This window comes from Bufo bufo, chromosome 2, assembly GCF_905171765.1.
Source record: "Bufo bufo chromosome 2, aBufBuf1.1, whole genome shotgun sequence".
NCBI lineage: Eukaryota > Metazoa > Chordata > Amphibia > Anura > Bufonidae > Bufo > Bufo bufo.
Window position 1 is genome coordinate 436,727,392 of NC_053390.1, and position 26,508 is coordinate 436,753,899.

Below are 26,508 nucleotides of genomic sequence, written 5' to 3' on the forward strand. Positions count from 1 at the left end.
TGTAATAATCATATGTTTCAAAGAGGTATCCGTTGTCAGTTGAATATTAGTGTCATTAGAACAGAGCGTCTACCTACCGCTATAGCGTGGCGTCCCATGTGGTGGTAAGTTACAGGATGTTGAGTGCCTATCTTTTGGAATTAATCAATATTAATGTAAGGAGATTGGGTGAATCATAACGGTAGTGCACCTAACCTATACCAGTGAACGAAAGAGCCACCTGGGGATATATCTATTGTAATCAGGATTAGGCCCCTTGCAGAGCGTGTCCGGATTAGGTCCGGATGCATCCCGGTGCATTGCGGCAAACCCGCGCGAGTAGGTACCCAATTGCAGTCAGTTTTGACTGCGATTGCGTTCCGTTGTTCAGTTTTTATCGTGCGGGTGCAATGCGTTTTGCATGCACGTGATAAAAAACTGAATGTGGTACCCAGACCCGAACTTCTTCACTGAAGTTCAGGTTTGGGTTCAAGGATGTGTATATGTAATTATTTTCCCTTATAACATGGTTATAAAGGAAAATAATAGCATTCTTTAATACAGAATGCTTAGTACAAGGTCAATTGAGGGTTAAAAAAAAAAATTTAAAAATTAACTCACCTTCTCCAATTGATCGCGTAGCTGCCGGTCTCCTGTTCTTTCTTCAGGACCTGTGGTTACGTCACTGAGTTCATCACATGGTTCAATCACATGGTCCATCACCACACGGTGATGGACCATGTGATTGGACCATGTGATTTGACATCACCACAGGTCCTTTAGCCGGCAGCTCATGATTAAAGAAGTAAGAAGAGATCGGCAACTACGCAATCAAGAGGAGGAGGCGAGTTTTTTTTTTTTTTTTTTTTAACCCTCAATTGACCTTCTACTAAGCATTCTGTATTAAAGAATGCTACTATTTTTTAACCATGGTTATAAGGGAAAATAATACAGTGAATAGACTTTCATCTTAGCAACCATGTGTGAAAAATCGCACCGTATCCGCACTTGCTTGCGGATGCTTGCGATTTTCACGCAGCCCCATTCACTTCTATGGGGCCTGCGTTGCGTGGAAAACGCACAATATAGAGCATGCTGCGATTTTCACGCAACGCACAAGTGATGCGTGAAAATCACTGCTCATGTGCCCAGCCCCATAGAAATGAATGGGTCCGGATTCAGTGCGGGTGCAATGCGTTCACATCACGCATTGCACCCGGGTGGAAAACTCGCCCGTGTGAAAGGGGCCTTACAGTTTGTATAGGGGAACAGATTATTACATACTACTTACCTCCCAATAAATGCATGCAAACGTTGGTTGGTTAATCCCTGTGGTTTTTTTGCATTTCGTAAACATATGCAGCACTGAACATCTACATGTGGTATGTGTGAACTCACCTACCGCACTATTTTGCAGTTTATATTTTATTTGCATAAGGTCTATGCTAGAATACACATTTTAGTAGCAAATATTACTATTTGTTCAATTTGTGCTAATAATCACTGTTAGTTGTGTGTATTAATTAGCGGGTTATATTTTTATACACTGCATGTTTTCCACTCAAAAAATGTAGACTATGGTAATATGGCACCTGTTTGCCCTATGCAGTGGATGATGACCAAATACTACGCGGCCTCTGTTCCAGGAATATATGATATTTGTACACCGAAATATATTATTTTTATATCGTTTTTATGTGTACAATATTGCTTGGTTGTAAGCTTTAGGCTACTTTCACACTGGCGTTTCGGCTTTCCCTTTGTGGGATCCGTTCAGGGCTCTCACAAGCGGTCCAAAACGGATCAGTTTGGCCCTAATGCATTCTGAATGGATAAGGATCCATTCCGCTTTGGAGGTGGACACTAAAACGCTGCTTGCAGCGTTTTGGTGTTCGTCTGATGAAACTGAGCCAAACGGATCCGTTCTGACACATAATGTAAGTCGATGGGGACGGATCAGTTTTCTCTGACACAATCGAAAACGTATTCGTCCTCCATTGACTTTCAATGGTGTTCAAGACGGATCCGTCTTGGCTATGTTAAAGATAATACAAACGGATCCGTTCTGAACGGATGCAGACGGTTGTATTATCTGAACGGATCTGTCTGTGGAGATCCACGCGAGTGTGAAAGTAGCCTTAGTTGGAAATGTTTGGATACATTTTCTTTATTTTTTTTTATTCCTGTTTGTCACAAAATTACCTGAAAGTGGACATGGTTGTCAACAGTCCTTCAAGGAAACTGCAATCATCAGGTTTTGGGGGTGCACTTACTTTTTAAGAAATGCAATCCCTGTATTTTATAGGCTGCTACTTGTTTTGTTATTTTATTAATCCAGCTTAGGTTACTTTCACACTAGCGTTTTTACTAGATCCGGCAGGGCTCAGCAAAAACGCTTCTGTTACTGATAATACAACTATCTGCATCCGTCATGAACGGATCCGGTTGTATTATCTTTAACATAGCCAAGACGGATCCGTCAAGAACTCCACTGAAAGTCAATGGAGGACGAATCAGTTTTCTATTGTGGCAGAGAAAATGGATCCGTCCCCATTGACTTACATTGTGGGTCATGACGGATCTGTCTTCCTCCGCATCCCATGACAGAAAGAAAACCGCAGCATGCTGTGGTTTGCTCTCCGGGTACGAGAACGCAACCAAACGGAATGGAATGCATTTAGGAGCACTCCATTCTGTTACGTTTTGTCCCCATAAACAATGAATGGGGACAAAACTGAAGCTTTTTTTTGGTATTGAGACCCTATGACAGATCTCAATACCGGAAAATAGAAACGCTAGTGTGAAAGTAGCCTTAAAACCAGATTTTTAATCTTTTAAATGGTGGTGATTTTATAAAGATATGTGCATAAAATTTCACCCCTAAGTCGTATGTATGAAGTCTGCACATCCTGAACCTTGAGTTGGTGTGGTGCATATAACTTTCTGCTTGGGTCACACTTTTACCCACTAATATCAACTCTGCAATTTTTTTTTTTAAAATTACATCTTAACACAAAGTTGCATGATGGTGTCTGTGTGTATAAAGGGCTGAGTGGCATTTTGACAATGTCCCAACTTTATTTTTTATTTTGTAGTTTCCGTTTTATGTCAAAACTGTGAAACTTTTTCTGGCTACCAGAGGTGCAAAATGTCCAAACACCCCTGGCAGCAAAAGGGTTAATGGAGAGTAGTAATTATACAGTCAACTCAGTCAGCACTAGACTCTCACAGAATCTGTGGGAGTAACACAGTGTTACATCAAATCAATAGTTTAAACTTTAAAGGGTTTTCTCATGTGAGGCCTACCTACCACATTGCAACATGCCAAAATCCTACACCGACAGGAATATGTGAGCGGAGACTCCCACTGACCAGAAAACAATAGCGCTTAGAGATTTCCTTATCTACAATTTAAGCTGACTGCTTACCTGACTCCCCATTAACAATACTGGGAATGTTTCCACAGTCCCAAAGGTGGATTTGCATGGCCCAATTATCTGGAATGAACGTTCCTATGAAGCTAGTTCCCAATAATCTGCCCGTCTAAAGGTGATGCAGACGTTCATCGGGTGAAATGATCAGAGGTGCAGATGCCTCAATCATTGTTCCCGGGCAGGAGATTGTGTAGTCTAAACAGCACTCTCTTGCCCAGCGATCGCAAGCACTCTCTTGCCCAGGACCTTTGATGACGTCACTACGCTCATCACATAATCCATCACCATGGTGATGGATCATGTGATGGACCATGTGATGAACGCAGTGACGTCAAAGGTCCTATTGCTCACAGTTAAAGACAGAAGAGATGCCGGCTGCGCAAACAAGTGGATTAAGGAGAGTTACATTTTTTTTATTTATTTTTTAACCCCTCCAGCGATGTTTTACTATGCATTCTGTATTCAGAATGTATTATTTTCTCTTATAACCATGTTATAAGGGAAAATAATACAATCTACAGAACACCGATCCCAAGCCCGAACTTCTGTGAAGAAGTTCGGGTTTGGGTACCAAACATGCTTGATTTTTCTCACGCGAGTGCAAAACGCATTACCATGTTTTGCACTCGCGCGGAAAAATCGTGCATGTTCCCGCAACGCTCCCGCAACGCCCGTGTGAAACCAGCCTTAGGAGTCAAAACGTTGCACAGTTTGTGAATAAAACTCTGCATATTGTGAAGACATTGAGTGCTCCGGTCTTCTCTCCATCTTATCATCTCTTGGAACTCGACGGGCTAGGGTTCAACACGGCCACGGATTGGATCTAGTAAAAGTAAATTTGTGGTGCCGTCTCTCCTTCAAACAAATTTTCTGTAGAAGCCATAAATGTCTGATGGGTGCACATTCCACTTCTAGGACTTCCACTTAGGCCTCTTGCACACGACGGTATGTATTTTGCAGTCCGCAAAAAATGGATCCGCAAAAAATACGGATGACGTCTGTGAGCATTCCATATTTTGTGGAACAGAACAGCTGGCCCCTAATAGAACAGTACTATCCTTGTCTGTAATGTGGACAATAGGACATGTTCTATTTTTTTGCGGAACGGAAACGGAATGCACACAGAGTACCTTCCGTTTTTTTTGCGGACCCATTGAAATAAATGGTTCCGTATACAGTCCACAAAAAAAAACAAAAAAAAAAAACGGAACGGACACAGAATGAAAATAAGTACGTGTGCAAGAGGCCTTATTAGGAGAATGGGGGCAACCTGCCCCTGTGCAGTACTCCAGAAGGAAGCGGTGGTCATGGCTCCATTGTAGTCTATGGGAGCTATGTATACAGGCAAGCAGCTCCCTGAACGTAGAGAACAGCACACACATACAGCCACCTCTCTCCTTATGGCCTCATGCACACGACCGTTGTGTGCATCCGTGGCCGTTGTGCCGTTCTTTTTTGCGGACGCATTGACTTTCAATGGGTCCGTAGGAAAAAAAAAAAAAAACGGAAAATGCACCGTTTTGCAGCCGCATCCGTGATCTGTGTTTCCTGTCCGTCAAAAAAATAGGACCTGTCCTATTTTTTTGACGCACAACGGTTCACGGACCCATTCAAGTCAATGGTTCCGTGAAAAAACAGGGATGCACACAAGATTGGCATCCGCGTCCGTGGCCGTAGGCTGCTTTCACACAGACGGATCCGCAGATCCGTCTGCATAAAAGCTTTTTCAGAGCTGAGTTTTCACTTCGTGAAAACTCAGATCCGACAGTATATTCTAACACAGAGGTGTTCCCATAGTGATGGGGACGCTTCTAGTTAGAATATACTTTGAACTGTGTACATGACTGCCCCCTGCTGCCTGGCAGCACCCGATCTCTTACAGGGGGCTGTGATCCGCACAATTAACCCCTCAGGTGCTGCACCTGAGGGGTTAATTGTGCGTATCATAGCCCCCTGTAAGAGATCATGTGCTGCCAGGCAGGAGGGGGCACACCCCCCTCCCTCCCCAGTTTTAAATTCATTGGTGGCCAGTGGACCCCCCCTCCCTCCCCTGTAGTTAACACATTGGTGGCCAGTGCGGCCGGCCCCCCCTCCCTCCCCTGTATTACTGTACATTCATTGGTGGCCAGTGGGCCCCCCCCTCCCAATTAAAATCTCCCCCCCTATCATTGATGGCAGCGGAGAGTACCGATCGGAGTCCCAGTTTAATCGCTGGGGCTCCGATCGGTAACCATGGCAACCAGGACGCTACTGCAGTCCTGGTTGCCATGGTTACTTAGCAATTTTTAGAAGCATTATACTTACCTGCGAGCTGCGATGTCTGTGACCGGCCGGGCGCTCCTCCTACTGGTAAGTGACAGGTCTGTGCTATAAGCAATGCGCCGCACAGACCTTTCACTTACCAGTAGGAGGAGCGCCCGGCCGGTCACAGACATCGCAGGTAAATATAATGCTTCTAAAAATTGCTAGGTAAACATGGCAACCAGGACTGCAGTAGCGTCCTGGTTGCCATGGTTACCGATCGGAGCCCCAGCAATTAAACTGGGACTCCGATCGGTACTCTCCGCTGCCACCAATGATAGGGGGGGGGGGGGGGGGGGAGATTTTAATTAGGAGGGGGAGGCCCACTGGCCACCAATGAATCTACAGTACTACAGGGGAGGGAGGGGGGGCCGGCCGCACTGGCCACCAATGTGTTAACTACAGGGGAGGGAGGGGGGCCGGCCGCACTGGCCACCAATGAGTTAAATACAGGGGGGGGCAGTCATGTACACAGTTCTTTTAGTATATTCTAACCTGAAGCGTCCCCATCACCATGGGAACGCCTCTGTGTTAGAATATACTGTCGGATCTGAGTTTCACAATCTAACTCAAATCCGATGGTATATTCTAACATAGAGGCGTTCCCATGGTGATGGGGACGCTTCAAGTTAAAATATACCATCGGATTGGAGAAAACTCTGATCCGATGGTATAAAAGGGACTCCTGACTTTACATTGAAAGTCAATGGAGGACGGATCCGTTTGTAATTGCACCATATTGTGTTAACGTCAAACGGATCCGTCCCCATTGACTTGCATTGTAATTCAGGATGGATCCGTTTGGCTCCGCACGGCCAGGCGGACACCAAAACGACTTTTTTTTCATGTCCGTGGATCCTCCAAAAATCAAGGAAGACCCACGGACGAAAAAACGGTCACGGATCACGGACCTACGGACCCCGTTTTTGCGGACCTTAAAAAAAAACGGTCGTGTGCATGAGGCCTATCTCTTCCTCTCTACAATGGCAGAGAGAAGTCTCCAAACATGAGGGTGCCAGAAATCGCTTGGGGGGCACACAGAACAAGGGCTTGTGGGGCTCTTTAATAAAAAACTGGATTTTTTTAAATTAGAACAAGATTTCTGCTGTCACTTTTTTTAACCTACAGTAAGTTTAGACGACAAGTTTACCGTGGGATGTAATATTCGGTACTTTCCACAAAATAATTTTATTAAACAAAAACGTTCCTGCCCGCAAGCTGGACAAGTAAAATTGGACACTGACGATGCAAGTCTCACATTTTGAGGTGTAACAAGCCCACAGCCGGTTGATAAGCAGTGACCCTTCTGGTTGCCCTGCTTTATCTGATATCAGGTAGCCGGTATTTAAAGGGGTTGTCCAGGATTTGCCTATTTTCAATAAACAGCGTAACACTCATCCACAGGTTATGTGTGGTATATTGCACTTCAGCCCATTCATTTGTACTGCAAACCAGACACAACCCATGGACTTCAAAGAGAAAAAGATCTAGAGAGTCTTAAAAGGGGTTTTCCAACACTTTAATACTGATCAATTATCCTCTGGATAGGTCATTGGTATCTGATCGGTGGGGGTCCAACACATTGGGAGCCTGGCAATCAGCTGTTTGAGAAGGGAGCAGTGCTTCTCTCAGCTTTACCTACGCCAGTGACGTCACATTCATCCGTCATGTGGCCTAGGAGCAGCTCAGCCCTATAGAAGTGAATGGGGCTGAGCGCGATATCAAGCACAACCGCTATCCAATGTACGGCGCTGCGCTTGGTGAGCTGCCAGAAGGCACCGGCGCTCACAGGCACACCTCTGCCTTCTCAAACAGCTGATCAGCGGGGGTCCCGGGTGTTGGACCCCACCGATCAGTTACTGAGGACAGGTCATCAGTATTTAAATCTCAGAAAACCCTTTTAAGGACTATCTATGAGGAGAACTTACAGTTTGAAGTTCAGCACAGCTCCAGCATTCACCAGCAGTGTCCTGTCATAGAAGAATGAAGAGAACACAGGTCACGTACTACCGTAATACATCATAAAAGCTCAAGTCTAAGAAGTCTATAATACAAGAGATGAAGGGTCTCTTAATAAATAAGGCACATCTCTGGCATTCAGAGCGCCAGAAACTCAAATCTACGCCAGCTAGGGGCTAACTTGAGAATAAGGGTCCATTCACACGTCCGCAAAATGGGTCCGCAACCGTTCCGCAATTTTGCGGAACAGGTGCGGACCCATTCATTTTCAATGGGGCCGGAATGTGCTGTCCGCATCCGCGGATCCGCACACTTCCGTTCCGCAAAAAAATAGAACATGTCCTATTCTTGTCCGCAATTGCGGACAAAAATAGAACATGTCCTATTCTTGTCCGCAATTGCGGACAAGAAAAGGCATTTTCTATGAGAGTGCTGGCGATGTGCGGTCTGCAAAATGCAGAAAGCACATTGCCGGTGTCCGTGTTTTTGATCTGCAAAACACATACTGACGTCTGAATGGACGCTAACTTACACCTGTTTGTGACGTAAATCTGGCGGGCAACTGAAGCCCTGCCCCTCCTATAAAAACCCCACCCCTTTTACTGATCTGGAGTTACAGCCTTTATTATAGTCCAGAGCTGCTTCCAACATTCTTCAGGCTTCAGAGCTGAAATCTCCCGCAGCATTTTTTGTGGCTCAATGTTTGCACAGAGCCTGCAGTGAAGTGCCATCTTTTCATCAGGTATTGTGCAGTAATCTGGAAACACTAAGGGGGTCATTTATCACACTGGTGTAAAGTAGACCTGGCTTAGGTGCCCATAGCAACCAATCAGATTCCACCTTTCATTTTCCAAAAGAGCTGTCCAAAATGAAAAGTGGAATCTGATTGGTTGCTATGGGCACCTAAGCCAGGTCTACTTTACACCAGTCTGATAAATGACCCCCTAAAGGTATGCACACAGTGTAGTTTTTTCCGCACCAAAATTCACGTGTTACTTGCAGATTTTGACATGGATCTGCCCCGGATCACAGCCTAATCTGCACTGTGTACATGGGATAAGAATCTCACCTACAAGCTGGTTCTGCATTACCCTGCAGATTTTCTGCATAGTGTGCATGTACCTTAACTAACCCACTGCAGGATCAGAGCTAAGCACTGAGCGTGCCACTGTCAGCGCAGCACTAAGAAGTGTAACTGTGATGGGGGAGGGGGGCAACCTCTAGTTGTTATCTATAATGATCCATTCACTGACAGCAAGCAGAGATCAGCTAGATTCACATCTGGAGAGGAGGTTCAGATTTCGGCGGGGGGGAAAAAAGGACAAGGTACGGGACAATGCTGGAAATTATAGTCAATGGGATCCGACAATCGCTGTGCTGTGTCTGAAAAACGGGATTTTGTCATTTGGGGACACGGCACTGCTGAGGCCAGTCATTGGCAGCAGCAGCAGCACATGCCTGGCTGGAGGAAAACAAGCTGTGATCCTGAAGATGGAGGAAGGGGAGCCTGCCACAGCACTTTAGTTAAATAATTATTCCCCAAAAACCCTTTAAGGATATTTTTTACTCTTTTGTAAGTGCTCTACACACCAACATAGGGAATGCAGTGGTGGAAATGAAGCAGATGACGTCATCACAACAGCACTAACGTGACGTAATACGTAGACGAGCGTCCCTGTCTGCTCGCGACCACACGTCCGTTCTTACCCGAACAGCAATAAGTCCCCGATCATCCTGCCACAGCAGCAGCCAGCTCACCGGTAAACACACGCTTCCGCTTTCCGGCTCCCGGGGGGAGGAAGGCAGCCAATCAGCGTCAGAGCCTCCACAGAAATGGCTGCCGCTGACACGGAGGGAGGAAATACTGAGTGGTATCTACGGGGACTGTTCCAACTCTGGCCTCTAGAGGGCAGTGTGTGATAGAAGTTTCCCGATAGGAAACATTAGAATCAACAGCCAATCGGTTTACTGCTTTCTGTTCTAAAGGTGGAATCTGATTGGTTGCAGCAATAAAGATGAATGATGTCACGGGTCATGGATGCCTCACAACACTCACTTTTGTGGCACTATTTCATGAGAATTATAGGTCTATGCGACTTGTATGAGGTCTAATTTTTACCAAATAGAACTACAAATGCCAATGAGTTGTGTGAGGTATTGCAGCCTAGCACCCTTCACTTGAATGAGGCTGAACTGCAATACCAGACATGCCCTATGGGCAACAAGTGGCGCTGTTTCTGAGGGATAGGAGCAAACCTGTTTTCAGGCAAGCATTTTTATTAATGCACGTACCAATTTTTTAACCCCTTCCTGATGCAGCGATTTTCCTTTGTTGTTTTGTTTTTGTTTCTTGCTGCCTTTCTGGAGCCATAACGTTTCTATTTTTCCATTCACATGTTTTAAGCAGAACAATTTGTTCTTTCTGACGGCACTATTTATGATTACATATGATATAAGTGGGAAGCTGGAAAAAAATCAAAATGGGATGGAATTGGTAAAGAAATGTAATTCTATTACAGTTTAATGGGTTTTGTTTTTTCTGTCATTCCCTATGCAGTAAAAATGACCTGTTCTCTTCATTCTCTAGGTCGGTATAATAAGAGCAATATTGTATTTTTTTTAAATAGTTTTTCTTCAGTTTTAACGCTTTAAAAATAAAATAAAATTCTGAACACCCCCACCACCACCATGCCTAACTTTTGTATGTTCATTGAGGTTTCTTAGGGGTAAATTATTTGTAGGTCAATCTGTATTTTCTTATTCATAGCATTTGTTTTCATTGATATTGGGCTGTGTATAACGTTTTGAGAGGTGAAATGACCAAAAATGAAGAATTGGCCACTTTGAGTTTTAGTTCCGTCACAGCGTTCATTGTACGGGATACATACATTGATATATTAATAGTTTAGGAGGTATTTTGGGACACAGCATCGCTCATGATGTTTATTTTTTATTGTTTATTATTAATATGGGCAAAGGGGGTGATTTGAATTTTTAAATGCTTTTTTTATATATGTTTAAAAAGCTTTTAAACTTTTTTTTTTTTTACTTTTTTTTTTTTAGTCCTCCTAGGTGACTTTAACATGCCATCGTCTGACTGATTCTCCCATGGAATGCAATGATTTACCATTGCAGTCTATGGGAGATGTATTATGTTGCTATGGAGCCCTGCCACAGGCATGGCTGGATAGGAACTTCTCTATGACAGGCCTCAGATCGTTCAGAAGGCTGCGATAGAAATCAAACAGCTCTTGTGATGTCGCGGCATGGGAGCCGTTTGGTCCCCGGGAGCTCAGCGCTGACAGTATTTGACCTCTCAGATGCTATGGTCACATTTGACCGCAACATCTTAGGGGTTAAAAGTCCATGATTGGCGTTACTGCTGATCATGGACACTGCCAGCAGATGTCTGTTGTGTAAAACAGCAGGGACCTGCTGGCTATGGCGCCCACTTAGATCCTGAGTGGGTGCCATCTTTAAAGTCTTGACTTCTGCCGTACATCTACGGTGAGCGTCGGGATGGGGTTAATTAAAAACTCAATGCAGAATAAAGCCTCATGCACACGACCGTATGTATTTTAAGGTCCGCAAAAAATACGGGTGACGTCCGTGTGCATTCCATATTTTGCAGAACGCAACAGTACTATCCTTGTCCGTAATGCGGATAATAATAGGACATGTTCTATTTTTTTGCGGAACAGAAATATGGACATACGGAAACAGAATGCACACGGAGTAACTTCCGTTTTATTTGTGGACCCATTGAAATGAATGGTTCCATATACGATCCACAAAAAAAACGGACACGGAAAGAAAATATTTTGTGTGCATGAGGCCTAAGGCATGAAATTATATAGCTCTTTGCTTTTATTCCTAACATATGTTTGTTGGAAATAAGGGAATTGCTTTCAAGGGGTTCCCCAGGCTTTAAAAACAAAACTTAGCTTCCTTCTGCCCTGAGTTTGATCAGTAGTTACCCCTCCGTGGGGGCGCCGATTCCACTGTGTTCACACTGGCTGCGGTCTGTTCCACTACGTTCCTGACTGGATGTGTTCTCATGCACAGTAAATGCCGGTGAATAGGAAGACTCGAGAACACATCCGGTCAGAACCTGAGCGGAGGAGACTGCAGCCAGTGAAGACGGTGTAATTGGCAACCCAATGGCGGGTTAAGTAATAACCAACCTCTCTTCCCACAACAGGGCAGAAGGCGGATGGAATTTTTTAAAAGCCCAGAGATCCCCTTGAAGCTGCAACCCAGCACAGTTCAGTATCTGCACTGTATTCTTCAGTTGATATCTGCCTTCTTGGGGTAAACAAATCCAGGAGGCTGGCGCTCTAGTGCCACCTATTGGATGGTTACCCTATAGGTCACTGTCTAAAGCCTTAAAGGGTTTCTGTCACCCCGCAAAACTCATTTTTTTTTTTTTGGATAGTTAGATTCCTCATAGTGCGATATAGCAGAATATAATGCTCTTACTTACTTTCATGCGGCCGATTCTTTATAAAACGAACTTTTCTAATATGTAAATGAGGGCTCTACCAGCAAGTAGGGCGTCTACTTGCTGGTAGCTGCTGCAGAAATCCGCCCCCTCGCCGTGTTGATTGACAGGGCCAGCCGTGATCTCCTCCTCCGGCCGGCCCTGTCAGTAATTCAAAAATCGCGCGCCTCGCGTCATTCGGCGCAGGCGCTCTGAGATGAGGAGGCTCGTATCCTCAGCACTCCCTCAGTGCGCCTGCGCCGATGACGTCTTCTCTTTCGGTGATGTCATCAGCGCAGGCGCACTGAGGGAGTGCTGAGGATACGAGCCTCCTCATCTCAGAGCGCCTGCGCCGAATGACGCGAGGCGCGCGATTTTTGAATTACTGACAGGGCCGGCCAGAGGAGGAGATCACGCCTGGCCCTGTCAATCAACACGGCGAGGGGGCGGATTTCTGCAGCAGCTACCAGCAAGTAGACGCCCTACTTGCTGGTAGAGCCCTCATTTACATATTATAAAAGTTTGTTTTATAAAGAATCGGCCGCATGAAAGTAAGTAAGAGCATTATATTCTGCTATATCGCACTATGAGCAATCTAACTATCCAAAAAAAAAAAAAATGAGTTTTGCAGGGTGACAGAAACCCTTTAAACAAGCCTTGGAACAATGGCTTGGGCAATAAGCCTAAACCAGACTTTTTTCCATAAGGATATGAAAAACACCTATCTGCAGGCAGCTTTTTGCACCTCGTTGGTGCAGAATACTAGTTTGGCTGGGTGAGAGGCCTTTAATGTGGGTCTAGGGCAGGGATCAGCAACCTTTGGCACGCCAGATGTTCTGAAACTACAACTCCCAGAGTGCTCAATCCACTTCTATGGGAGTTGTGAGAACAGCCGATCATGTTTGGATGCTGGGAGTTGTAGTTTCACAGCAGCTGGAGTGCTGAAGGTTGCTGATCCCTGATCTAGGGGAAATACTGCGATTACACACACAGTATTAGGCTACATGCCCACGAACGTTGTTTGTTTCCGTGTCCGTTTTGTTTTTTTTGCGGATAGGATGCGGACCCATTCATTTAAAAAAAATGCGTCCGCATCAGTATGTCCGTTCCGTAGCCCCGCAAAAAAAAAAAATAGAACATGTCCTATTCTTGTCCGTTTTAGGCATTGTTACAATGGATCCGCCAAAAAAAACAGATGGCATACGGATGTCATCCGTTTTTGTTTGCGGTTTCGCAATTTGCGGACCACAAAAACATTCGGTCGTGTGCATGTAGACTTAGTAAATTGGTTTCATATGTATTCCTACAGTTTGCTTCTGTTTTCACAGTTGTCGCAGTAAAAAAAAAAAAAAAGACTGTAAGGCCTCTTTCACACGAGCGATGCGAATTGTGTCAGGATCTGTTCAGGAAAAAACTGAAGGCTTTGCACACATGTTCAGTCAGTTTTGTCTGCAATTGCATTCAGTGTTTCAGTTTTTTCCACGTGGATGCCATCAGTTTTTGATGCATTTTTCGCGCAGGTGGAAAAAAATGAAGAACAACAATCGACATCTCCTAGCAACCATCAATGAAAAACGCTTTGCATCTGGATGTAATCCGTTTTTCATGGAAGCCTCATGGAACCAGAGCTGCTTGAAAACACAAAATATTGAACATGCTGCAATTTTCCCTGAATGCAGAAATGATGCGTGAAAAACGTGCGCATGGACCCATTAAAATGAAAGGGTCAGGATTCAATCCGCATGCTAAACATTTGCTTCACGCATCGCACCCGGATGGAAAACTCGCTTGTGTGAAAGAGTCCTAAGTAGTGTTGAGCGAACTTCTGTTTTAAGTTCGGCGTCTAAAGTTCGGCTTCCGGTTAGCGAAGAATCCCGATATGGATTCCGAATTCCGTTGGCGTCCGTGGTAGCGGAATCAATAATGGCCGATTATTGATTCCGCTACCACGGACCACAACGGAATTCGGAATCCATATCGGGATTCTTCGCTAACCGGACGCCGAACTTAAAACAGAAGTTCCCTCAACACTAGTCCTAAGCCTTAAATTGGCCATGCACATTAGATATCTGCCAGCACCAGAAAATGTTCCAAACATTCCACATAGTAGACATAGACTCATCTCCCCACTTACAAAAAAAATACCACACCCAGATTGAAATGTCGGATTGCTGCCAAACTCGTGGTGGTCTGATTAGACATATGGTCTTGCCACAAGAGGGTGTAAAATTGCTTCCCCTGCTGCCCTATAAAAAGGTTCTTAGAGGCTACTTTTGGGTGGAGTACCTCCTCGTTAGAGATTGATGACTACTAGACATTGCCTCTATGACGAAATCAAAGATATTTGCCCAGTTAAAAATGTGGATAGAATGCGGACCCATTCATTTCGACGAGTCCGCAAAAAAATGCGAGCAGCACACCGGGCAGCCTCAGGCGGGGCTCGATAGTTACGCAGCATTTTTCCTATATGAAAACCATTGCAGTCTATGGTAGATGCAATTTAATCTCATGTTCAGTTACTCTAAAATAAAGTTAAAAAATATAATTAAATATATCAAAAAAATCTAATCACCACCTTTTCATGTTTTGTATATAAAAATAAATAGCAAAATAAATAAATGGTGTTTGCACGTCTGAAAATGTCTAAACCATCAAAATATAAAAATGTTTATGCGGTTAATTGTATAATGGTAAATGACCATTTTTTGATCACTTCATCTCCTAAAACAGTTGAATAAAATGTGATAAAAAAAAGTCATACTAACCCCAAAGTAGTATCAATAAAAACTACAGATTACTCTGCAAAAAAAGAGCCCTTAGGGTACTTTCACATTAGCGGCAGGACGGATCCGACAGGCTGTTCACCCTGTCGGATCCGTCCTGCCGCTATTTCACCATGCCGCCGAACCGCTGCTCCGTCCCCATTGACTATAATGGGGACGGGGGCAGAGATCCGGCGCAGCACGGCAGTTCGCGGTGAGAGGCCGCTGGACTAAAAAGTCGGACATGCAGTACTTTTAGTCCGGCGGCCTTTCGCTGTGCACTGCCGTGCTGCGCCGGAGCTCCGCCCCCGTCCCCATTATAGTCAATGGGGATGGAGCGGCGGCACGGCGAAATAGCAGCAGGACGGATCCGACAGGGTGAACAGCATGTCGGATCCGTCCTGCCGCTAGTGTGAAAGTACCCTTACACAGCGCTGTAGATGGAAATATAAAAACATTTAGGGTGCCAGGATATGACGAGGCACATCTTTGTACACAGCAGATGTGTTTTAGGGTACTGCACACATTTGGGAATTGCTGTGGAAATTTTCTAACGCAATTCTGCAATAGTCATGCAGATTTATCTGCTGAATTCACCTGCAGAGAAAAGGCATACTGTGGAAAAATGTAAGAAAAGAACACCCCCATCTAGAGTGAATCAATTTGCACAATTCAATTTGTAAGTGTCATAGTAAGTCACCTATTAAGTCGTACGGCAGAGCTTGACAGTAAGAATCCCATAGACTACAACAGCAGTCTAAAATTTAAAAAGTAAAAAAAATATACAAACATAAAAAAATCACCCCCTTTTCACATTTTACATATAACAATAATAAATATAATAATTGGTATACAATCTATGTATATTGTAATGCAAAGCGAATTTTTACCTATATAGTAATAACTATATACATTTGGTATCACCACTATCATACTAACCCTCAGAATAAGCTTGTCATGTCATTTTTAGCCCATAATGAATGCCATAAAGACTAAACCCAAAAAAACAGGCTGACAGAATTTTTTCTTCGTTTTCAATACAAGATACAGTAAATTAAATGGTGCCATTGAAAAAAAACAACTCGTACCGCTAAAATATAAGCCCTATGTAAACGGAAAAGCAAAACAGTTATGAGTCTTGGAAGGTGGGGATGGAAAAATGAAGATGCAAAAACAAAAAAATGGCCTAATCTTTAAAGAAGCACTTCCACAAAAATTTGTATCCTCTGACCTTTTAGAAAGATGTGTGATGTTAACTGTAGTGAAGGTAATCTTGTTACTGGTAAATGTGTTTGTGAGTTATAACCTCCCTTCTGATCCTTAGCTGTGTCATGTGACCATCACTCTGATCTCCAACTGACACAGGACAGGAAGTCAGTTACTTCTCTATTCATTCCTATCAGACTGACATTGAGGCTTCAATAGGAATACATAGAGAAACTGGCTTCTTGTTCACACATAAGATGCTGTGTGTTAGTGTTGGTCACATGACACAGTTGAGGATCAGAATGGGGGTTATAAATTAGAAATACAGTCACTGGTAAGAAAATTATCTTCACTACACTTTACATCATTTACCTTTCTTACAGGTCAGAGAATACACATTTTTGTGAGAGTGCTTCTTCTAAACTTTTTGTATTTTTCCATTCACATAGCCGTATGAGACAAGTTGTACTTTTCAACGCCACCATTTAATATTGCATAGAATGTAGTGGAAAGGGGGGAAAAAATTCCAAAGGTGGTGGAATTGGAAAAAAAAAAACACAATTTTGCGGGGTTTTTGTTTTTTACTGCCTTTTTTGCTGTAATTTTCTGACCCCTATGTAGAGCTCTATGAGGGCTTATTTTTTGCGGGACGATCTGTACTTTTCATTGATACCATTCTGAAGTGTGTACAACTTTTTGATCACTTTTTATAAAAAAATTTGTGGGAGGAGAAGTGACCAAAAAATGGCAAAGCAGCCATTTTGACCCTTTTTTTAATTTCGCCTTTTTCCGGATGTTTCCACACGTGACAATACCCATCATGTGTATTTTTTTTATATTTTTTATTCTCATTTTGGGGAAAGGGAGGGTGATTTAAAGTTTTATATTTGTTTATTTGTAAAAGCTTTATTTTTTATTTTTTTTACACTTTTTTTATAGTTCCCATAGGGAACGATAGTGAGCAAGATTGCTATTATCATAGATTCCAATGCGCTAGCATTGGAGTCTATGATGATTTTACTAGTTTCTATGGAGCCCTATTACAGGCAAGGGCTCTATAGAAAACACTGTGCAGCAGCCTTGTGTCATTCACTATGGCGCCATCTTTAAAGACTTGTGACGTAATAGTACGTCACATGTTGGGAAAGGGTTAAAGGGGCTAATCAAGTTTTCATGGTAAACATATTTTATCGAAAAACATTTAGTGGTGTTTTTTGGCTATTACAATAGGCTGTCACTTCCTTTTCTGTAGAGATCTCTTCTCAGCTTGTGCTATGTACACTGGGAGCTGTTCAGTGACTTCAAAGGGTTTTCCAGAAATTTTATATTGATGACCTATACTCAGGATAGGTGATCGATATCGGATCAGTTGGGGTCTGACTCGCGGCACCCATGCTGATCAGCTGTTTGAAGAGGCTGCTGCGCTCACCAGAGCTCCAGTGAATGCTGTTGTCTCTTCACAGCTTATCAAGTATGGTGCTATACATTGGACAGCGGCCGTGCTTGAATGGAACTTAGGGCACGTGACCGTGATCAGTTGTTCAGTAAATTACGTATATTAAGAAATATATCCAATGAGTTATGGAATGTGTAAATGCTTTGGGTATAATGTTGCTACATAATCTAAATTCCTCCAGACTTACAGGCCTACCCTACATAATGCCCAAGGCTGCCATGTGCCCAGACTTTCTGCGTCTCTGTAATGCTGCGCTCTGCAGAACACTTAAGCTTCTGCCGTTCTTGTAACTCTTGCTTGAGTGTATTTTGATCCAGGCACCTGTTCTGGTCAATAAGAATGAGCAAAAAAAGAAGTCTCTTCTAAAGTGCAAAACGAAGGATCACTTGGAATTCACAGCTGGAGATTACAATCCGTTCTTCACTGTCTCTTTCTTGACAGAAAATAATTATGTCGGATTTACTTGTGCGTGTCTTGCAAGTGGCCTCTGCACATGCACAAAAGTATAGCCACTGTCATAGGAAAAGTCATCAGGAGTAGGATGATGTAAGTACATTAAGGACCCATTCACACATTCTGGATTTCATGCAGATTCCACACCAGATTCTTCCTTATATCCACTCACAATCTGCCTCCAGTCCACATGAATGAAGTTTTTTTTTATTCTGTTCACATACACTGGAAAAAAAACTTTGCTAATTTTTAGATATGAGGATGATGTTTATTCTTTTCATGGATTCCAACTGAAAAAGTCTCAGATTTCTTCTGTGGATGCCATAGACAAATCTGTAATGTGTTAACATACATTTGCAGTAACCCAGGTACTTGCAAACTGTTCTTGTTATGTAATGCTATTTCATGTTATTTAATATGTTAATGTATTGTAATGTACCAGCATATCTCTGTATGGATTAGTCAGGGTTAACAATCCTGACTCTGCCCCTGTATAAAGTTAAAGGGGTTTTCTCATCTCAGACAATGGGGGCATATCGCTAGGATATGCCCCCATTGTCTTATAGGTGCGGGTCCCACACCTATATCGCAAACGGAGCCCCAAAAGTGAAGGAGAGCGCACTGCGCATGCACAGCCGCCCTCCATTCATTTCTATGGGGCCGCCGAAACTACCTGAGCGCTGGCCCGGCTATTGCCGTCTGCCCTATAGAAATGAATGGGAGCATGGGCCGCACATGCTGTAGGACCCGCACCTATCACACAATGGGGGCATATCCTAGCGATATGTCTAAGATGGGAATACCCCTTTAAGTGTTGGACTTAGATCCGCCCCTAGCTTAGTTAGTAGTGTGAGGAAGTGAGAGGATGCTACATGTGCTCACTCTTCAGAGAACTATGCCTTCATCCCAGAGAATAACTATCTCTGAGAGATCCAACGTGAGAAAGCCATCTCTACTCTCCAGTGCTCCAAGAAAACAGAAAGGAAAGAACCAGAAGGTCCAGAATCTTCAAGGCTGAGCAATGGAGTCAGTCAGTTAGGTATTTGTTAGGTATTTGCTGTTTAAGGCCGAATTAAGGCCGAATGCACACGGCCGTGTTCCGCGGCCAAGAGCGGTCCGTGGTATGCCGTGCTGGATTCCTGTTCAGAGTGCTATGACGCCGTGCGCTTCATGCCGCCGCTGCTGTACAGTAATACACTCTATAGATCATACCAGTGTATTACTGTACAGCGGCGGCGGCATGAAGCGCACGGCGTCACAGCAACCACTGACGCCGTGCGCTCCTGCTCTGAACAGAAATCCAGCCCGGCATACCACGGACCGCTCTCGACCGCGGAACACGGCCGTGTGCATTCGGCCTAAGGCTGATGAAAACTTTACTGCAGTGAGAGGGACATTGTTAAAACACCCTTCACTCTTGGACACGGTCTGGACAGCCATATCTTAATCCTGTACCACTCAAATGGGAATTACAGCCTCAATTGCAAGAGTATTATTGCCAGCCTTAGATATTGCAGGGAGAGATGGCAAAATGGAGTACTACGATCCCCATTCTGGCCTATATTCATACATTGCTATCTGGGAAGATTTGCACCATCTTTTGTTTGGAACTGTATTTATCATATTGTCAGATGTACTACTACTTTTACCATTCTGCACTTTAGTAAAGAGAGACATTTATCTTCTACAGTTGGCCTGGTTACTGACTCCAGCACTATTCGCCGGCCTCTACACCTAAATCTCCTGCCTTGCACCGCATCAAACCCACCACACCAAGGGCACCCCAACTACCATCAGGCAGGAGCCCCAATATTAGGGTGTTTTCTTCCAATGAAAGAAATTGTGCACCAAGAGTATGGCACTGTGCCTGCTAAACATTGTATGGCGGCTGTGCTTGGTGTCGCAGCCAGCGCCATTCTCTTCAATAGGACTGAGCTACGCCTAGGCCATGTGACCGAAGAACGTGACATCGTATGGCGTAGGAAGAGGCTTAAGCGCTCATGCAGCTTCTTCGAACAGCTGATCGGCAGAGTCTGCCAGAAGTCGGACCCCTACTGATCTCATATTGATCACCTATCCTGAGGATAGGCCATCAATATGAAAATCCCAGAAAACCTCTTTAAGTGAAGAAAACAAACTAGGTCAGATCTATGAATTTATCTAAAAGCAAAACTCTCTTCTCCATAGCAACCAATGACAGCACTGCTTTTATTTAGCATTTTGCTCTTGAAGAGGGAAAGCTACACTGTTTGGTAGCTGGTGGTGTATTCCAATACTTTTCTCCATATAATGTATGCTAGCATAAAGTTAGAAACAGATGGAAAGGAGTATGACTGTTGGATCAGACTATTCGAGGTTTGTAGTCTGTTACCATGGAGACACATAGGTCTGTATAAGAACTGTAGAAACCTATTGCAAAGTTATTTCCTGTTTAATTATAGAAAACAAAATTGGCTGTGAAGGTGGACATAGCCTTAAAAAACATCAGGGGGTCATTTATTAAGCTGAAATACTCCTATATTAGGCCTATTCAGGCGCAGATTGCGGCGCAACTTCTCCCCGCTCACGCCAGGTGTAAAAAAGTGGGTGTGGTGAGGGCGGTGCTCAGTGCTTTCTGCTTCTTAGCTCAGCTAGAGCAGAACTGCGATCTGTGACTTCAGCTTAGGTAGTCTAAGACACACCTTCAATCTCTTCATTGGTCTAGCTGCTGCTTTCCTCTTCAGTTTTGCCTCCTCAGATTGGCTGCTGTCTATAACACAAGTCTAGCACAGAGCCCCTCAGGATGTCCATGCATGGAGAGTTTATTTCTGTTACAGCATGGGTGGAATGATTGAAAAATAGAGATGGGTAAACCACACGCAAAATTTTTTGGGAAATTGTGTCAAAAGTCGCCTTAAAGGGGCTGTCCATGATTATGAAAAACAGCCTGCTTTACTAACCAATGTCACTGTTGTGCATGGTCTGTTTTTGGTATTGTAGTTTTCAAAAAACGTTTGATATGTCAGCAAAAGTTTCGATCAGTGGGGGTCTGCGTGCTGAGACCCCCACCGGTCATTAGAACAAGAGGAGAGAAGCTCTCACATAACACACTCTCCTCTCTGGAATTGAGAAGGACCCTTAGGCTTCTATTGAGCTTGTCTCCTGCAGTAATATGTGAGTGCTTCTCTAGTCTAGTTCTAGCAATGTCTCTATGAGATGTCAAAAGTTTTTTTTAAAACTCAGTGACCCCTTAACCTTTATGGGGATGAGCTACAAAAAATGACAAGCCCATAGATACGAGTGGTGCCGTTTCTAGCTAAAAAGCAGACTTTATAATGATGGACATCCACAATAGACAGAACGAAATTACCGCAGCGTAACGTATGCTCCAAATCAGATAAACTGCCCACAAACTGGCATTGTTGTCTTCACTTTCTGGCGTACAGGAGGACATCATGAGTATACATAATAGAAATAGAACTGACGAGAAGGAAGTCCTGCAATGTTCTAGCATTGTGCCTTCGCCCTCCCATGCAGGCAGCACAGAGGAGTGGCTTCTTGCAGTCAGCTAAATATAACATTCACAACGGTGGTTTATTTTAGCAGTGGTGGAGGTGGGAGAGGGGATCCCACACAAACCCACTGTCTGTCACCCCCCTGCACCCCTCCCCATAGATCCCTTGTAGAGTCAGTGCGGTTTGCTGTCACTATCAGCAAGGACAGCGTGGGAAGCTGAGCCACCACCATGGAGCTGCTGTCATCTCTCAGCTTGGAGGACCTGGCAGTATCTTTCTCAAAATTACCTGTCTTCCCACTCTTTGATGTGGCTTATTATATTATATCCATCCTATACCTCAAGTATGAGCCAGGTGGGTCATTTCCGAAAGTACTCATATTATTCACTATTGCTTGTGTTCAGCATTCATAGTTCTCGTTGAAGGGGTTAACTGTTTGAGCCTGTGACAGCTGCATATTTGCCTTTTAAGGTGACAGGAATTATAGTAAGACAAGGAATGGATGAATTGTTGGCTGGAATATAATAAAGCTTCAGGAAAAAAGATTTAACTCTTAGTAAACTACCTGACACAACCTCAGTGTGTGAGCCCAGCCATAAGTGGCTAAATATTAGTCTGTACCAGTTATAAAATACCGGGTAGTAATAATATTCTTAATATTCTTGATAGTAGGTCCAAGCTTGGTAGTTCAATTAAATTGACCAATAAAGTAAAAAAGTAATTTATAATAATAACAGCAACATATAATAATACCATAAATATGCACGGACAAAAAGTTCATTAGTGCCCGTCCACACTGAGTTTTTTTTGCAGATGGAATTTGGCATGGATTCTGCACCAAAAAGTCTGCTGAAGTCATGCGGAAGCTAACTCTCACTCTTTTTAAATGGAGGCCGTGGTTTATAGCCACAACTGCACCAAAAAAGGACATGTCCATTCTTGGTGCGGTTGCAGCAATAAACCATGGGTGCTTGACCAGCAGTGTGACCTCCCAATGAAAACAATTGGAGCTGGCTTCCAAGTGACCACCCAGCAGCATTTTGGCACAGAATCCACTCCAAATTCAGCCTGCAAAAAACTTCACGTGGACAGGCCCTTAGGCTAAATTCTGGTCTTCTTTTACGGCATAGGTACAGAAAACTAGATGCAGGACCCTCACAGCACCTGACAGATCCTATTCGCTATCATGTCCTTCTTTTGCCAGAATCTGCAATGGAGGATCCTGTCGGGACCTCCACCGTAGATGTGAACCTAGCCTTACATAAACTGAATCTCAGCCTGAAAGAGTTATCTAGAGCTAAGCATATAAACTCCAGTTAAATCCACACAGCTCAGTCCATGTGTTGGCCACCTGTTGACTTCAGATGACAAATAGCAACCAAAGGCGCAAGTCCCAGGGGGCCATAGTGCAATTCAGCACTTAGTTTAAAGGGAAAATCAACACAAAGTGATCTTTTGAAATGTCGTGTAATTTTTAGAAGATCTTTTTGGTGACTGACCACCACAGGTGCCACAGAGGAAACTTGAACCCTTTGGCACTATTCATTAAAATCTATCCTGGATCACGGTTAGTCTCTTGGTCACCATATTTTCTGCTATAGGAATGCAATGTGCACACGATGCTCATGAAAAATTCTAATCCACTGCAACTTTTCTACATGTGATTACTCCAAAAAAGAACGTAAACCCTGAACAAGTATTCTACAACTCAACTTGTGCATGATCATGTGATAGGCTGGAGACATCAGTGGTCTAATCTGCTGGTCTAACTGGTAAACAGAAGTATTTTGCTGATAACACTATATTTCTACCATCAAAAACATGGTAGAGCTGATATGTAATATGTAGAGTATCCTAACTGTGAAATGTGACATTTTCAAAGTCATTGTATTGTGAAGTAGAGCCACCTTTGCCTGGTAAAAATGCCGAGCCACATTGTGGAAATCCAGTGGTTCCCATTTTAGTCAATGGGTTCAGTTGAAGCGCCATTCTTATATCCTTCATACTAGGGATCCGGCACTTCCGTTTTCACTGTTCTGCTCCTATAATGAAACAAAGCCTAAATTATTTCTGAACTATTCCCTAATCCCCTTGGTGCTCTCTGCAGTAAAATGATGCAGATTACCATAGTCTATTTTCCATGAATAACATTCTCAAGAGGGCTCTCTCTTTGTACTACAACAGTCCCTGTTAGAGGCCCATTGAGAGAATACAGGCCAGCATTCTGGTGATGGTGCCAGCAGGGAACAATACTGATGACTGCATTGTATCAGGGTATTACTTCCCCCAATAATGTAAATCAGAACCAAAGTTGCATAGAACCAGATTCACACTGTGACCATTATAATGGCTGCACCTCCTGTTGTCACTTTTGAAAGGGTGGCCTCCAAGGTAAAAAAATAATAATAATATATATATGTAAATTATACCAAACGGTTATTGCTCTAATTTATGGCTAAAAAGTTGGAATGTCATTCACTATAGTCATCTGGTCAGTATTGACTAGTAACGGGCAGGGGCGGATTGGCCATAGACCTTACAGGGTTTATGCACAGGTGCCCACTCAAGCCCTCCTCACTGCCGCTGGCCGGGTACATAATGAGCTCTCAGGGGTAATTAAAGCCTTGAGAATCAGTTACTCATGTACCCGGACAACGATCACACATGCCCTACTGAATTTATCTGTGGCCCCCATCTCACTTCCTATGCCCCCTGCTCCATATCCTAATCAGAGACAACTGGAGGAGAAGGACAGAATATGGCATCTATTGATGACCACCACAAAGGGATAGCTTCTGGGGCAGTATATTGTGCTGCTCTCTGGTATATGGTTCTGCTGGGATGGTATTTTGTGATATGGTATTGCTAGGCACGCCTACTTGTGTTGCCCCGCCTTCTGTTAATTTGAATCCGCCTACGACATGAGGCCACTTTATATTTTTTTCCAGGGTCACTTTAAGTTCCCAGTCCGCCCCTGGTCATGGCACCCTGGCTTTGCTTGGCAGTGCTAGTACTGACATCAAGCCAATCATGGTAGAATGGGCATGCTAAAAGCCAGGGCACCATGACTAGCCACCACTGATGCACCACTCAGATGACTATTGGTGAGTGGTAGACTCTGTTTTATAACTTCCATTTCTTCCTAAAAGCGTGTTTCTGCCTCAAAATCAGCTCCAAAAAATGCCTCAAAACAGTCTCCTATTTATTTATTTTCCACGTGGAAAAAAGAAGCAGCTGCCCTATCTTGGGTCGGAATTCATGCTGAATCTCCCATTGAAATGAATAGGAAGCGTAAAAAAAAAGTACCCACCTGATTTTTCCATGTTTTTGGTGCTGGAAGAAAAACCATTTACGGATTTTGCTCTAAATTTTCTAGGAGGATTTTCAAAATCCGTCATGTGAACATACCCTAAAAGTAAAATGAGTGGTTTTAGGGGCATGTCTAGAAAGGTATTCTCAGCACTATATCAGATCTCCTCCACAAAAATAGCAACTGACATAAGAAAGGATTAGTGGTCCCTATAGAGATAAGAAATACTAGAGACCTGTAAATAGAAGAAAGTATTAAAATGACTGATGGATGGTGTTCTGGGTGTTCCTTCTCTGCTGTTGTCTTACGTTCAACTCCCATATTTTCATGTGTTTCCATCATCTCATCTGTACAAAATAGATGCAAATATCCAATCTTTTAAATATACTCAACATTTGCATATGATGCCATAGGTTGTATTCCTTCTGGCATATGCTTTCATATAGACAAGCAATGGAGAACTGTGCAGTATTTATTTAAAAGAACACTTCCTTCAAAAAAAAATTATTTTTTAACTAAATGGGAGAGATTTATCAAACTGGTGTAAGGTAGAACTGGTTTAGTTGTCCATAGCAACCAATCAGTTTACACCTTTCAAGGAGCTGTGAAAAACGAAAGGTGGACTCTGATTGGTTGCTATGGACAACTAAGCCAGTTCTACTTTACATCAGTTTGATAAATCTCCTCAAATATTCCTAAAAAAAAATTTTTTTTTTGAGGTTTTGGCTGTTTTTCATTTTAGCAGTACTAAAGGTGTCGGGAGAGATAGCTGATCGTTCAACCAACAGTTATTGAATGTGTATGGCCCGCCCTAAAACTTTGGTCATGCCTGCAAACTTTGCAAAACCTGCAACTGCCCCAGATGCACATTGATGGAGGAAACATCTTTGAACCTGTTTGGAGAGTACCCCTTTGCATAGAGTCTGTTGGATCTTACATCTCCCCTGCCTCTTATCTACCTGTATTCGCTGTCTAAAAATTAAACTGTTGCCTATGGCAACCAATCACAGTACCCTGTCGGCTGGACTTGACAACCCCCAGTATTTTAAGTTGGATCATGAACAGTATATGTATCAGGTTTGGTTAAGATCCATCAAGGCATGTGTTCCTATGAAGAACAAACTAACAAACTTTCACATTTATAGATATACCGTATTTTTCGCTCTATAAGACGCACTTTTCCCCCAAAAAAAGTGGGGGGGAAATAGCAGTGCGTCTTATGGGGCGAATGCTGCGAACGTCCGGTGAATATGCTGAGAGAGGGGAGGGGCTGGGGGCCGGCATCTGTTTCTGTAATGGCAGCGGGGCCCGGTGCAGTCACTGTATTCTACTACACCTGGCCCCGCTCTCTGTAGTATACGGTAATCATATCTAACTTGTGGTCACTACGCCTGCGCCGCCCACTTTATGAATGAAGCAGGCGGCGCAGTCGTAGTGAGCGTAGTGAGCTACGCTACGAGCGCCCGCCCGGCCTCCTGACTGCCAAAAAGTTAGTTGTAAGTATTACAGCGCTAGATTTAAGATGATTGGATTACTTTAACAATACCCACAAGTTAGATATGATTACCATATACTACAGAGAGCGGGGCCCGGTGTAGTAGAATACAGTGACTGCACCTGGCCCTGCTGCCATTACAGAAACAGATGCTGGCCCCCATTCACTACACAGGGACA

At 43.6% G+C, this 26,508-nt stretch overlaps 2 protein-coding genes across 2 annotated transcripts in view; one reads left to right on the forward strand and one right to left on the reverse strand.

The window, feature by feature from the left end:
* SMIM7 (small integral membrane protein 7) overlaps nucleotides 1–9,534 on the reverse strand; it is a 35,227-nt gene extending 25,693 nt beyond the window's left edge. Inside the window, exons 1-2 of the mRNA XM_040417450.1 lie at nucleotides 9,381–9,534; nucleotides 7,643–7,684 (exon numbers count right to left, since the gene is read on the reverse strand). Coding sequence (XP_040273384.1) covers nucleotides 7,643–7,684; nucleotides 9,381–9,406 — 68 coding nt within the window. The 5' untranslated portion in view covers nucleotides 9,407–9,534. The remainder of the gene's footprint in view (nucleotides 1–7,642; nucleotides 7,685–9,380) is intronic.
* A 12,071-nt stretch (nucleotides 9,535–21,605) lies between these two features.
* The window catches only part of TMEM38A (transmembrane protein 38A), a 55,239-nt gene continuing 50,336 nt past the window's right edge, over nucleotides 21,606–26,508 (forward strand). The window contains exon 1 of the mRNA XM_040417451.1: nucleotides 21,606–21,878. Coding sequence (XP_040273385.1) covers nucleotides 21,755–21,878 — 124 coding nt within the window. The 5' untranslated portion in view covers nucleotides 21,606–21,754. The remainder of the gene's footprint in view (nucleotides 21,879–26,508) is intronic.